Below are 13,133 nucleotides of genomic sequence, written 5' to 3' on the forward strand. Positions count from 1 at the left end.
CCCGGGAAATTGATGTACCAATTTACCCAAACGGGGCCCACAATTTGGCATTTCATCTTCTAGGGTTAGGTTTTGGGATGTGAAGGGTTTTCCATTGTTTCTCAACAATAAATAGGCCTTCGAACCTCATTGTAACACAGTTCAGAGGCATGTAGCCACCACATCTCTTCTCAGAGATAAGCTACCATCGCCCTAGCCGGTTTATTTCCATTTCTAGTTGTAAGCATATTTCAGTATTTTCCATTAATGAACTGGAGTATTATTTCCGCTGCCTCTATGTGTATATGGTTATCTCTGTAATTTATTGCGTTCTTGTTTAAATCCGGATCATTTGTAAAGATCTAGAAGTTGTTTTAGTGCATTTACAGTAGTTGTCTATTCGGAAGGATTAAGGGTGCGCGAAGGTAGATCTAAGACATAAGGACTGCAAGAACCTATCACACAGGCCTCTAGATGCAGAAACCTAGTTCTATCATCCCCCAATACTTCTTCGGGTGAGACTGTAGCTTGCACTACACAAGTTGTTATCGAAGAGGCCAGCAGTTAGGGTTTTGTTGGTTGTCATAGATAAAGTTGAACCTGTGTCAGGTCCCATCAAGCCAACAATTGATATGTGTGTTACAATCATGGAATCTGGGATTCTTGGCCAACTTGATTGTAGAAGTATTTTCAATCAGAAGAGAAATAGAATTAATTTTCTTCTCCTACAACTCTTCAAGAATTTTCCCGAGCCACACAATCTCTGTTGTTGCTTTTCCATCTATCACATATTCTTCCTCTATCATGCCATCTGTTGGAAATAACTATTTTATGACCTCCAAGAGACACCTCCCAATCAAGGCTCATAAGATAACGTAAAGTAGACGCTCAATTTTCTTTGTCTCCATGAAATTTTGAATCAACATATCCAATCAAGTTAAATTTATCCACCTGTGAATATTTTAGTCTGAATATTGAACGCTTATACTTAATAAAGATAGTTTTGTGTCAATTCTAATTCATCTTGGTCTTATTTATTACCTCTGCTAGTCTTTGTATCTTCGCTCTGTGTTATGATTTATATGAATTAATGCTTATTTGTTGTGAAAAAATAGTAGATTTGTAATATTTATGCATGTTACGGATAATTAAGGACCTTTGGAAAGATCTAGAAGTTGTTTTAGTGCATTTACAGTAGTTGTCTGTTCGGAAGGATTAAGGGTGCATGAAGGTAGATCTAAGACATAAGGACTGCAAGAACCTATCACACAGGCCTCTAGATGCAGAAACCTGGTTCTGTCATCCCCTAATAATTCTTCGGGTGGGACTGTAGCCTACACTACACAGGTTGTTATCAAAAAGGCCAGTAGTTAGGGTTTTGTTGGTTGGCACAAATAACGTTGAACCTGTGTCAAGTCCCATCAAGCCAACAATTGATATGTTTGTTACAATCATGGAATCTGGGATTCTTGGCCAACTTGATTGTAAAAGCATTTTCAATTAGAAGAGGAGTAGAATTAATTTTCTTCTCCTACAAGTCTTCAAGAATTTTCTCGAGCCACACAATCTCCATTGTTGCTTTTCCAACTATCACATATTCTTCCTCTGTCATGCCATATGTTGGACATAACTATTTTATGACCTCCAAGAGACACCTCCCAATCAAGGCTCATAAGATAACCTAAAGTAGACGCTCAATTTTCTTTGTCTCCATGAAATTTTGAATCGACATATCCAATCAAGTTAAATTTATCCACCTGTGAATATTTTAGTCTGAATTCTTGAGTTCCTTTCAAGTACTGTAGAACTCTTTCTTCAGTAGGACAATGTCCTTCACAAGGCGTTTGCATAAATCTTGAAATAATTCTAATATTAAATGAAATATTTGGTTTGGTACTGCTTAGGTAGATAAGGCTTCCTACATGTTTCTTAGTTTCATCCCCAAATTCGTTCCCTTATTTTTAAGTGAAATTGATATTTTGTTCCATTGAAGTGGATAAAGGATTGCATTCAACCAGGTCATATATATTCAATATTTATCCAATGTACTTCTCTTGAGAGAGGAATATATATTTTAGATGTCAGGTCACTCTAATTCCTAGGTTGTAGTGAAGATGTCCCAAATTTGTCATCTCCAATCCTTTCTTCAACTCTTTCCTTATGGTTATAATGCAATTTTCATTTTCCATGTTATCAATAGATCATCTACATATACCACAAGATAAATAATATTTTTTCCAATTTTCTTGAAAAACATAGTTGTATCATTGGGATTGAAGTGTTTGAAAATTACTTTTAGAAGATTCTTAGTCAATTTTTCAAATTAGGGTTGTTGTGCATGTTTTTAGGCCATATAATATAATCCAAATGTGGCTAAAAAACAAGACCTCTCAATCAAGAAGATACTCAGGCTCCATAACCAACACTTCCTTCTTCATTATTAATACTTCCTTCTAGTGACTCTACAAGCTATATAAATCATTTCCAAAGTTCAATGGAGAAACAATAGTTTGAATTCAAGCTTTCAATTTGCAGAAAATCCATTTTTTTAGGGTTTCATATCCATCCCACTAGGTAATAACTTAAACTCAGCTTGAAGACTGTGACTTAACTATTGTGCTGCTGAGACTCTTGGTTTCTGGCCCTTTTCACAGAAGATAAAGAGGTCGACACCATTTCGATGTCATTTCTGGCCCTTCTTGTATTGTGCTTCTGAGAGTCTTCGTTTCTGGCCCCTTTCACAGCAGATAAAGAGGTCGATACCAATTCGATGTCATTTCTGGCCGACAAAATGTTGGACGCCAACTTGATAGGCGACTGCTCAAAGTGACGCTGATTATAATTTGATAGGTACACTCTCTGCAACTCAAAATTGTGAGAAACTGTGCCACTGGAAGCAAATAAAGAATTACTAGGCTGCTGCCCTACGACAGGAGGATACTGAAAGCCGTCAGTTGGCGGGTTATTGAGAACTGGATTCGATTTGCTTGCAGTTCGGTCATTGATATGGGCATTCTGATGTCCTCCCAGTGCCTTAGAACTGTGGAACACTTTTGAGCAATAGCGACAACGAAAGACACGACCTTTAGGGCCCTGAGCAGTCCTTGTGTTCTTGGAAGCAGAAGCCACTAACTGTGGCACCACGTTACGGTCGTTGCGGCTGAAATTCGTGTAGTGTTGGGTGAGATCCACTCCAAACAGTCTGAGCTGTTGCTTCTTATGATCGCCGTCTGAAGCCATGGATCCGCTGAATATTTGTATATATGACTTCTGGATTTCGTAGCGTTATATTTCTAACACCGTTTTCCATATATACATAGATATAAATCACACATCAGTCGACCAATCCTCTCAGCTCTTTGCTACTAGAACAACTTATAATAGTTACATCCACGGCTTTCATAGAAGCGACGCAACTAATTTTGAAGATATACCCCGCGTTAATGTGCCCGTTTAGTGAGTCTGTTTAGAATGCCATTGATCATCTTGATATCGATTGGCCTTTTATGAGTCTGTCGTGAGGAACGAAACATTTTCAAAATATCAAATATAAACTTTTGATTAACCATAAATCATTTCGTGATCATTCTCGTAATTGATGCCTTCATCTACGCTTTACTTTTCAATCATGATGCCACTAAATCTGGGGTTTCAACTTCAACAGCCAACAGAGTTGTGTGGACTTTTTGCAGCCAATTGTCAAGCTTATCCCTTAAGGATTTGATCTAGGGTATTCCCAGCACTCTAGGCTGTACCCAAGATACATGCACAGTCGCATCAACTTGGTCAATAACCCCTTCAATTAAATGAAAAAAAAGGCTTTTCATGAGGAGATACTCAACATCTTCAATTGATAATTTGGTTTGGTCTGCAATGATACTCAGTGGGATTGTTCTATCTTCTGAAGGACGGCTAAATATGATCTCCATCAAGCATAGGATATTAATCTTTTCCAGCAACTTTTTCTCATTCTCTACAAGCGTCGGTTGTGCATTGAGAGCATCCCTATGAACATGACATAGTTCTTGATACCGAGCTAAGTCACCAGCATTAAAAACTTGTAAAATATAATATAGCCACTCTACACTCGTACCCAGAAGACTCTTCACAATTGGATGTGCCAACAGTTCTCCAAAGTTGTATATGTTATCTCCAAGTAATGCAGCAAGAGACAAGTCAAATGCTAAATCCAGCTTGAACGGTTCCGAAAGAGACTCTACAGTAGTATAAGCCAGAAACAGAAGAGCACTTTTATAAAACTCAGCAAATTCTTGTCTCGACTTATGATACTGAGATGAGACCCAATGGTAGCTTGCATAAACAGAAGGATCAATATCAGTCATACTGTCCAGTTTGGATAAGCACATCACCAGCCTGAAAAACTGCGAGGGCTACGAACTGTTCCAGCTTGAGAAAAGTGGCAAGATCAGAGAATACTGATTCGTATCCCAGTCAAGGCATATGAGCATTCAAGTCCTGTCTATGACAGTGTTATAATTGTTCAAGTTTTGTTAGCCATCATTTCTGATTCAAAAGGGAAGGAGTATTTGAAGGATCCAAGCAAGTTTGCAGTTGCTGCTGCCCCAGTTGTGGAACTATATTTAAAACTCATTATAGTTTCTGTTCCTTGATTCATTTGCTGCATATTTACAAAGGATTTTTCTGTGCCTTTTTACTGTGAGTGGGTGTTACTTTTACTCATTGGGTCATAGTTGTAATCAGTCTTTTAAAGGGGTGTAATTTTGACAATGAAGAATATGCCTCGAATTACTGAAATATTAGAGTTCTTAAAAACTCTGATATATTCCTCTAATCATGAAACATTCCAAATCAGCAAAGGCTCTCTCTCAGAAATTCAGACATGTCTACAATATGCACAAGAGGAAATTGATTTTTTACAGCTTGAAACACATCTACAGCAAGAAGAATTAAAACAAAGGAGTCATTCTGAACCTGTTTCTGTTCAGAACAATGAAGCAGACTCCCATAAACAGCGAGTCAATATTTTTCAAGTTCATTAAGATCCAGTACCCAATAAAGCAGCAATTGTACATGCACATGCAGAAACTCAGTCTGCACTTCCCAAGCCCATCATCAGACCTTGGGAACAGCTTGTCCACAACAAGCACAGAACTGGTCTTAGATATGACAAGGACTTGTCCTTTCATATTCCAGACTACTCAAAGCATATTCAGTTTCAGAGTGTTGGATTCATTCATGACAGTTCACCTGATCCTCATGATAGTTCACCTGCTCCTCATGACAGTTCACCTTCAGCTGTTCCAGATTATGCCCCTCTTCCACAGCAACAACAACAACAACAGATCGTGAAATGCTGACACTGTGACCGAGTTGGCCATCTGAAAGATCACTGTTTTGATCTTCATCCATGTAAGCACTGCCATAAAACCAGTCATTCTTCACACAGATGCTTCAGAAACAAACGTCCTGCAAGAACAAAGACTCATCTTGGATGGATCGCTTCTTGGCAATGGGCATCAACAACCAAGAAGATATTCCAAACACATGTCAGAACTTGTTCCAGAATATTGAACAGTCTTGCAGTTGAGTTTCCTCCATCATCTCACCTTGTATCTGACAGGGGGGGAAATGATGGTCATCTACAAGCTTCAAAGTCACATCAAGCGAGCCTAAGCCACAACCTGCCATACCAGTTTCAGAGTTGTAGCCAGAGACTATGATGCCCGTGAACATGACTTCAGTTGGCAATTTGGGACACTTCCTCTAGCAGAAGACTTCAGCTTCTTGCCAGTTTTGGAAGAATTCCAAGAACACAATTGGGAACACTTCCTCTAGCAGAAGACTCCAGCTTCTTGCCAGTTTTGGAAGAGTTCCAGGAATTGCATTAAGCATTCCAAAGTTGTTGGTCATCCTTAAACCATCGCAGGTTGAGACTTCCCTTTTCAGGTTGAAGTTCTCCCTTTTATGCGGGGTGAGACCTCCCTTTATTGGTTGAAGGTTTCCCTCTTCAAAACAACAGGAGCACTTCCTCTAGCAGAAGACTTCAGCTTCTTGCCAGTTTTGGAAGAGTTCCGGGAATTGCACTAAGTGTTCCAGTATTGGTGGTCATCCTTAAACCACCGCCCTTTATACCAACATTTCATAGAGCACATTCAGCCTAGTGCTTCCATGCATTTTTTGCACATTTTGTATTACAGCGCTCTTCTTGGACTCATACATAACCCTTCGGATTAAGGGGGGGAATGTTGGACACCTAATCCTAAATGGGTTAGTGTGGAAGAGGAATGGACAAAAGGAGTCCAAGAGACCTTGGGATGTGAAACCCAACGGTCAAACAATGTAATATAAATGTATATCATTTGTCAATAAAAATTGTACTGCATGTTTTATCTTTCATATTTTCTAGTTGCCCATGTGTGTTTAACAGTTATGATTTATATGAATTAATGCTTATTTGTTGCGAAAAAATAGTAGAATTGTAATATTTATGCATGTTAAGGATAATTAAGGACCTTTGCAAAGATCTAGAAGTTGTTTTAGTGCATTTACAGTAGTTGTCTATTCGGAAGGATTAAGGGTGCGCGAAGGTAGATCTAAGACATAAGGACTGCAAGAACCTATCACACATGCCTCTAGATGCAGAAACCTAGTTCTGTCATCCCCCAATACTTCTTCAGGTGAGACTGTAGCCTGCACTACACAGGTTGTTATCAAAAAGGCCAGTAGTTAGGGTTTTGTTAGTTGGCACAGATAACGTTGAACCTATGTCAAGTCCCATCAAGCCAACAATTGATATGATTGTTATAATCATGGAATCTGGGATTCTTGGCCAACTTGATTGTAAAAGCATTTTCAATTAGAAGAGGAGTAGAATTAATTTTCTTCTCCTACAAGTCTTCAAGAATTTTCCCGAGCCACACAATCTCCATTGTTTCTTTTCCAACTATCACATATTCTTCCATTGTCATGCCATATGTTGGACATAACTATTTTATGACCTCCAAGAGACACCTCCCAATCAAGGCTCATAAGATAACCTAAAGTAGACCCTCAATTTTCTTTGTCTCGATGAAATTTTGAATCGACATATCCAATCAAGTTAAATTTATCCACCTGTGAATATTTTAGTCTGAATTCTTGAGTTCCTTTCAAGTACTGTAGAACTCTTTCTTCAATAAGACAATGTCCTTCACAAGGCGTTTGTTCTAATAGTAAATGAAATATTTGGTTTGGTACTGCTTAGGTAGATAAGGCTTCCTACATGTTTCTTAGTTTCATCCCGCAATTCGTTCCCTTATTTTTAAGTGAAATTGATATTTTGTTCCATTGAATTGGATAAAGGATTGCATTCAACCAGGTCATATAAATTCAATATTTCTCCAATGCACTTCTCTTGAGAGAGGAATATATATTTTAGATGTCAAGTCACTCTAATTCCTAAGTTGTAGTGAAGATGTCCCAAATTTGTCATCTCCAATCCTTTCTTCAGCTCTTTCTTTATAGTTATAATACAATTTTCATTGTTCCATGTTATCAATAGATCATCTACATATACCACAAAATAAATAATATTTTTTCCAATTTTCTTGAAAAACATAGTTGTATCATTGGGATTGAAGTGTTTGAAAATTACTTTTAGAAGATTCTTAGTCAATTTTTCATATTAGGGTTGTGGTGCATGTTTTTAGGCCATATAATATAATCCAAATGTGGCTAGAAAACAAGACCTCTTAATCAGGAAAATACTTAGGCTCCATAACCAACACTTCCGTCTTCATTATTATTACACTACAAGCTATATAAATCATTTCCAAAGTTCAATGGAGAAACAATAGTTTGAATTCAAGCTTTCAATTTGCAGAAAATCCATTTTTTTAGGGTTTCATATCCATCCCACTAGGTAATAACTTAAACTCGGCTTGAAGGTAGCAAAACAAATATGAGTTTCATAATAAATTTGTAGGATTCAAAGCAATGGAAACAAATATAGAATACATTTTCATGTTTCTTTGGTTCTCCCCTCTCCTATGTACTCGGTAAACATTGTAACAAATACTAAACAACAATGTTACACATTACACTTATTCAAATATATATTGTTTTAACACACACATATATAATTTAAAATAATGAAAATTTAATATCTGATTAAAAAACACATTAATAAAAAGAAAAACACATTAATATAACCAATTAATAACTCACTCATATAATTTAAACTTACCGTTTTTCACGAAAATTCAGAGTCATAGCAAATTGTTCAATAAACTTATTTTCATGGGTAACAACTTAGAAATAGGCATTCACAATTAAATGAATAAGTATACCAATTTTCACATCATATCTGGAGCCTAAAGTTACTTTCATGGGTAACAACTTAGAAATAGCCACTCACAATTAAATGGATAAGTATAAAAAGTTTCACATCATATCTGGAGGTATTAGGTAATGGTTATATGGTCATATTTCATAGAGCTTAAAGCCCATGAATATGGCTATAACACTGATGTTATGCCTTAATTAATATATCATAAATAGAATTAATATATTAAAAATATATATTTACAAAACGTGAAACATATATATACAAATAGGCTTAATCATCTGCAACTAAAAAACTAAAAATACATGAAATCCTCAACTCAAGAAAACCCATCGACAATAATTATGTAACGCCATAGACAGCTATCATCTATAACAGATAACAACAATGGTGCAAACCATGTAAACCGGTATGGTATCAGCGGTGAAACTCTAAAACTTAAGTTGCTGCAAACAATAGGGCAATTATGTTGTACTGGTTTAAAATTTTAAAAACAAATAATTTAATGTCGTTGAGAGTATATCCTGCCCTAGAGAACGGGATGTAATCATTTAAATTACTTTGTTGAAAATAACTCCACTTTCCATTCCCAATTTTTTCTTTTATTAATTTCTTTAAATGTTTTATCGTGACATTTTTACTTGATAACATAAAGATCCCATGACAATGGAGCATCTTCAAAATATATTCTCCATCCAATAGAACTTGTAGTTTGGTAATAAAGCATATTCAACTCTCGATCGGAACGAAACTATGCTTTGTTGCCGTCGTGAAAGTGCCTCGCCTAAAATTGTTGATTTGGATCACGTTAATGAAATAAGTAACGACGCAGAAGAATGTGGAGAACGAGGCCGTAAGCATGGCTGGTATAGATAAGGTGGTGTAGGGCCATCACTGGAATAATTAATTAGCATTTCGGAAGGTCCTTCGGAGGAGGCAAAACGGATTGGTTGGGTCCATCTCCATTCTCCACAACAAACGCCATCTTCAGTCCCCACGTCGTGTGTACTTCCAGATGACAATGCATGAACCAAACACCTGAATGCATTCATTCATTCATTCATTCATGCACCCAATCAATCATATAATATTCGCTGAAAGTTGTACAATATCATTCACTCTAAAAGAAAACATCAATCAGTTAGGTTACCTGGATTGTCAGCTCTGAATCGGATTGCTGTCCAGCCGCCGGTGGGCACGCCGACAGTGTTGCGCTCAGGAGGATCCACCAGATTGAATTGGGCAGGGTCCTTGTTTGTGTCATAGTTTCCAAACCCTCTTCCAACTATGAAGAAATTGAAGCCGTGAAGGTGGATTGGATGATTCTCCACTGTCAGCACGCTTGTGCCTTGAAGTACTAACTGCACCGTCGAGTTGAAGGGAATCCGAGTGAGTCTCGTCCCTTTGGATGTCATTGGGTTTTTTGGTGGAGTGCCCGTATAATTGAAAGGCGTTAGAGGCCTATCGGGAAAATCAGTGGTGAAGACACCCGTGATATTAAAGAAATGGGCTTGCAGAAGAGAAACCTTGGGCATAACGAAACTTACGTTGTTGATGGATGCAGATACACGGGAACCATTGTTACAAGTGGGACACGAGTCGAGGGCAAGCCCCACTGCGAAAAAGAGATGGCGATCTACAGTCTGCGGGACTTTCGCGGGAAATTGGGCGGAATTGAGGCTTCGGAGATTGTTACTGAAATTGGTGGCGAAGGAGGTATCATTCTGGTAAGGAATGCTGGGCATCGTAACGAAATCTGTACTGGAATTGGAATTGACGTACTGCAAAATGGCTGTGGCGGTTTTATTGTCTACGGCAACAGGAGCATCCATGAATGAGCGAGCAGCCATGAAATACCTACCACTTCCTTTGTTGGCGTGGAGTAAGGCATTTGTGGTCTGGCCCGGAGCAATTACAATTGATTTCGTCTCAAATGGCTTTGTGTACACTGCGTCCACTTCCACGACTTTCAGGTGATGGTTTGCAACATCAAAGAAGAGCTCATCGTTGAGGGCAGCATTGATGATTCGAAGAAGGTATGTCTTCCCATGCTCCACTGGAACCACGAAAGTATCTGCATTACGAAATCAGATCATCAGATTTTCATGTATATTCCCCAACAATAAACATTCATAAGTATTTCCAGGTATTTGGCAAGCCTCTTGCCTTTAGTAGGGCACTTGAAGAGTGGTCCCGGCTTTCCATTAATGGTGTGAGCATCAGACACGTTGGGTGCTCCTCCTGCTTTAAGCGCTTCATTGATAACAGCTTCCACATCTGCATTCCACCATTCTCCTGCACCAATAATTGAACCGGTAGGACATCTATGTTAATTGCTTATTTGGATGAGTCACAACTAAACGTAAAATAATATCATGGATGAATCTCAATTAAAAATACTGTACCTAGAAGCAGAGTAATCTCCTTGTGGGGTTTGGGGAAGGGATATGGACTATGTTTAGGGGGTAAAATAACAATGGCTCCGTGAATTGTTGCTCTCAACCACAGAATATGAGCGTGCCACCACAATGTGCCTCGTTGTCCAGTGATTGTAAAGTTGTACGCGTAGCTCTGCCTACTTTGAATAGGGCATTGAGTTATATACGCCGGCCCATCAGCCCAACCCGTGCGGAGCTGCCTCACCCCGTGCCTGAAAAGTTCAACAATTCTTTTGTCCTTTCAGTAATTTTCACAATTAAGGAATTGTGATCTGGCAGTGCAGTGCATATGAATTATTTGAAATGCGAAAGCCGAAGATGTTATTACCAGTGTATGGAAACGTTGTATTGGACATGATTAGTCACATTGACTATGACGGTATCTCCTTCCCTTGCATATATTGTTGGACCGGGAAACTGTCCATTCACTGTCACGATGGGCTTTGAGTGGCACAAACGGCTCACATTCTTCACCCGTACCTGTAATCAGACAGTTATGTTTATTATGAAAGAAATCAATGATCCATGAAAGAATATCGTACCAAATTAATAAAGCAGTAAGCTTACGTCAAACTTATAATGCCTTGTCTTCCCTTCCGCTTCCATGGCTGACGAAAACAAGATTATCATGACAAGCAACGTAATGTGCATTACTGAATCGCCCATTTTTCGCTTCAATCTCCGACACAATCACCTTTGCTCTACTTAAAAAACTGTGCCACCCGGACTATAAACCTGTGATGGAGGTTGCATGAATATATAGCCAAGTGAGTGATAAAGAAGAGGAAAGCGTAGGCATAGGGTATGTAAGCTGTTGAATTTGGTAGGAGGTCATCGGATTGCTTTCATCTCACTCACTCGTGCTCCCTCCCGGCCTAACTGTTCTGCTTGTCCTTCGGATGAAGGAAATGAGAAAAGAAGAGGCCGTTCAGAAAAAAATTAAAAAAATTAGTCCACCCATCTGAGAGCGACACCAAATAATAAAATTAACGTGTTTTGGCGGGGCTCGAACTAAACCAAAACTCTACGCGATAGATCCCTTCATAGCAACACTTCTGTCTGGGTGTGACTGAATGGACAAGATTCCGTTGTCCTTTGACTATCCTGTGGCAGTGGCAAAAGGAAAAGAAATAAAATAAAATAAAATTTAGAAATAGATAAATATAGCACCTTTCATACTGAACATGTTTCACAAGAAAGAACTGTGATTCCGTGGAACACATATTTAAGTTAACGAGCAACTCTACGTGGGTACTACCTTCGGCACTACGCTTGAAATGATCTGGTAGCTGGTACCGTCGGCACCACAGCAACGAGTCATTGAATGTGTCGAAAGTCACTTTGGGATTTGTTCTAAAACATGATTGGCATGCTCCTAAGTCGGGTGAATGGAAAAAGTACGTTCAGTCAAATTTAAACTATTTCTACTTTGTTGAAATTGTAATTTCAACTGTTGTAACAGTTGAAGAGTGCCGGCAATAAACCGCGTCCGCAAAACAGCCAGACTCCGCACCGCTTATGCGGAAGAGTGGTATTCGTTAGAGGGCCTCTGAACACCCCGACTAAATGACACGCGTCAAGTGTACGTCTCCAAAACTGCGCATTCCTCGGGCGGTAAACATAGTTTGGTTTGTGTCGCTGAAGGATGTGATCCGATCTGGTCAACGCACATGGATTGTATTGTATTGCACACGGGGATGAAAAAAAAAGCAAAGCACTGCAGAGTGAAAGAGTATGTATTGTAACAAGGGATGAAGAGATGTGTTCGTAGCAGCAGATAAAGACAAGAGATGCACAGAAGTGTAAACCTTGATCTTGTGTAATGAAGTGAAAAGGGCAGCGAGGAATGAAGAACCAGAGGTTTGCACAGCAGTGCAAGGTCGAAGATTTGTAATGAAAAAAGGGGAACGCATATGTATATGCAATTTTTTTTGTTATGAGTTAACTATTGTGTGATGCAAGGCATATAACGCACAACAGTGCGAAACATAAAAAAAAAAGGTTTGAAATGTAATGGCTGTTGGTTTCTCAAACGAAGGGAAGCAAGAGCGAATGAAGAATCATTGTGTGAGTTTTATTTTTGAGATTGAAATGTAATGTAAGAAATTTTTACAGCATATGTAAGAATTTTTTTACAGTTGTAAATGTAAAAGCCCTTTTTACAGCAGTAAATGTGAATGAAGATTTTACACAGCAGTGTAAAAATCATTTGCAAAAGAGGCAGAGTATTTAGTTTTTGGTAAAAGTTTTGGTGAATCCCTCTGAGAAAGAGGAAGAAATATGTATCAAGGTTTTTATTAATGAATATAAATGTTTTATAGGTGTGAAAATCTCTGTTCTCAGAAATTTTTTTAAGCTTCCCTGTGCAAAAGATCCTGATGAGAGAAACAGAGTATTGCTCTGTATTCAGT

General features: G+C 38.4%; 1 protein-coding gene and 1 pseudogene across 1 annotated transcript; both read right to left on the bottom strand.

Moving 5' to 3' along the window:
• Positions 1 to 3,595: 3,595 nt before the first annotated feature.
• Positions 3,596 to 4,326, bottom strand: LOC149246329 (26S proteasome non-ATPase regulatory subunit 13 homolog B pseudogene; annotated as a pseudogene).
• Positions 4,327 to 8,923: 4,597 nt separating this feature from the next.
• LOC149246330 (laccase-11-like) lies at positions 8,924 to 11,430 on the bottom strand. Its single transcript, XM_089455666.1, has 6 exons — positions 11,290 to 11,430; positions 11,051 to 11,202; positions 10,690 to 10,934; positions 10,451 to 10,579; positions 9,435 to 10,358; positions 8,924 to 9,322 (listed from the first exon to the last, which is right to left on the bottom strand). The coding sequence occupies exons 1-6, from the start codon at positions 11,386 to 11,388 to the stop codon at positions 9,192 to 9,194; spliced, it is 1,680 nt and encodes a 559-aa protein (XP_089311792.1). The 5' UTR covers positions 11,389 to 11,430; the 3' UTR covers positions 8,924 to 9,191.
• Between the last annotated feature and the right edge of the window lie 1,703 nt (positions 11,431 to 13,133).

Source organism: Pinus tabuliformis, chromosome 7, assembly GCF_031772625.1.
Source record: "Pinus tabuliformis cultivar Carrire ecotype Pingquan chromosome 7, CPIR1, whole genome shotgun sequence".
Taxonomy (NCBI): Eukaryota; Viridiplantae; Streptophyta; class Pinopsida; order Pinales; family Pinaceae; genus Pinus; species Pinus tabuliformis.